A 2,033-nucleotide genomic window follows, 5' to 3' on the forward strand; every position below is an offset into this window, starting at 1 on the left:
AAGTGTAAAAATAACATACAATATTTGATTAACACATGTTTCTTTAAGGTAAAGAAAAAGCAAGATGGTTTCCACTTGATTCCAAGATGCAGTCAGAATTCAGCCACCCTGGGAATGCGGAAGCAGAGACCTCATGGAGAAACCACATGTAGGCGTGCCTGTTGACAACCCCAGCTGAGATCCCAGCCAACAGCCCAGCATAACCTCAGACATGTGTTAAAGTAAATTAAAATGAAGACCAGGCCTAAAGAATCGCTGAGCAGACAAAACCAGTTAGGCCTCACAAAAAAAAAAAAAGAAAGAAAAAAGAAACAGCAAGATGGTTTTTCTTCAAAGAAAGAAGAAAGAAGAATTCTTATCTTTCTTCAAAGATAAGAATTAAAGTAAAATAATATAATAAGTGGCACATATTACCAAGATAAAATACTACCCAAATATTAAGTAATAAAACAAGATATATCCTTAATATAAAAACAAGGAAAGAAAAGGTAATGAAACTCGATTGAAGGCAATCAAGTTGAAGAACTCCTTGAACACATTCTGGATGAAGTCTCATTGACCAGGTAGTTCCCTGCCCACCTGGCCACTAGGAGTCTTAAGGATCAATGATGGGTTATACTGCAGGGAAACTCAGGTGAAATTGAAGGCCCCACATACTTCCGTACATAGATAAAGTCAGAGTTGTTCCACAATAAAAAAAAAAAAAATGCTTTTGAAGGTTAAATATAGACAATGAATCTAGAAAGAAAAATTAACTGCTTATTAAATCTATTTTGTCTTTTATCTATATGTCTAATTGGTAAAAAATATCATTATTTGCAGGTAAGATTCATTAACATGATCATAGTCACATTATAAGAAAATCGTTCACTTTACTGGGCTTATTTTAGTAGTAAGCTCCTTATAGCATTTAAATTATGATTCAATACCTATGTAAGTGTTCAAGTATAAAGTTCAAATATCTCTTAATGAATATCCAAAGTAAGAAAACATGAAGGTTAATGTTGATTATTGAAATCAAGGGTCATCAACTTTTTCTGTAAGACTAGATAGTAAACATTTCAGGCTTTCTAGGACATACAGTTTCTGTTGTAACTACTCAACTTCGCTGTTGTAGTATGAAAGCAGCTGTAGAAAATATATAAATGAATTAATAGGGCTGTGTTCCAATAAAATTGTATTTACAAAAGCAGACTCCTGCGTGGATTTGGCCCTTGGGCTATAGTTTGCCAATCCCTGGTTAAAATGATCTTTACATGAATGATGTTAATCATATGACCTATTACACAAGTCTAATAGCATAAAACTTATAATTTTTTATTTTATTTAAGTGTGAAACAGTTATAGTAGTTATTGAATATCATGTACTTTTTTCTTCTTGGAGACAGAGTCTCATTCTGTTGCTCAGGCCAGAGTGTAGTGGCATCATCATAGCTCACTGCAACCTCAAACTCCTGGGCTCAAGGGATCCTCCTGCCTCAGCCTCTAGAGTAGCTGGGACTACAGGCATATGCCATCACACCCAGCCAATTATTTGAAATTTTTTTGTAGAGATGGGGTCTCACACTATATTATCCAGGCTGATCTCAAATTCCCGGCCTCAAGTGATCCTCCCACCTTGGGTTCCCAAGGTGTGGGATTACAGGCGTGAGCCACCACATGCAGCCCATGGACTGGTTTTGATTATAAGAATGCAATTAGAATTTATCTTTGAAGTTCATTTGGCAATCTCAATTCTATTTACAACTGAATGCCCATAATAAATTACAATTTTTTTTAAGCTTACCTTGGTAAAGTTAAGTGAATGAATAAAATAACTAAAGAACTCTTCTCAATTTCCCATTTTCTTACAGTGAGGTATTGATTTTCAACATCTATTGGAAAATAAACAGCATGGAAAAAATAGCCCATTGTCTCACACATTCTTTTAAGTTTAGGTGCATAGTCCTAAAAACAAAATAAAACATATAAAAGCATAACTACTTAAATAAAGATCTATTGGGATTCACACTGCTTAAAAAAGCATGTTTTAA

The 2,033-nt window shown here is 34.3% G+C and overlaps 1 protein-coding gene across 1 annotated transcript in view; it reads right to left on the reverse strand.

Annotated features, from left to right (window-relative positions):
* NPHP3 (nephronophthisis 3 (adolescent)) overlaps nt 1–2,033 on the reverse strand; it is a 46,107-nt gene that overhangs the window by 32,183 nt on the left and 11,891 nt on the right. The window contains exon 5 of the mRNA XM_012663338.1: nt 1,787–1,947. Within this exon, the coding sequence (XP_012518792.1) occupies nt 1,787–1,947 (161 nt within the window). The remainder of the gene's footprint in view (nt 1–1,786; nt 1,948–2,033) is intronic.

The sequence above is a fragment of the Propithecus coquereli genome, unplaced genomic scaffold (genome assembly GCF_000956105.1).
Source record: "Propithecus coquereli isolate 6110/MARCELLA unplaced genomic scaffold, Pcoq_1.0 Scaffold12, whole genome shotgun sequence".
Classification (NCBI taxonomy): domain Eukaryota; kingdom Metazoa; phylum Chordata; class Mammalia; order Primates; family Indriidae; genus Propithecus; species Propithecus coquereli.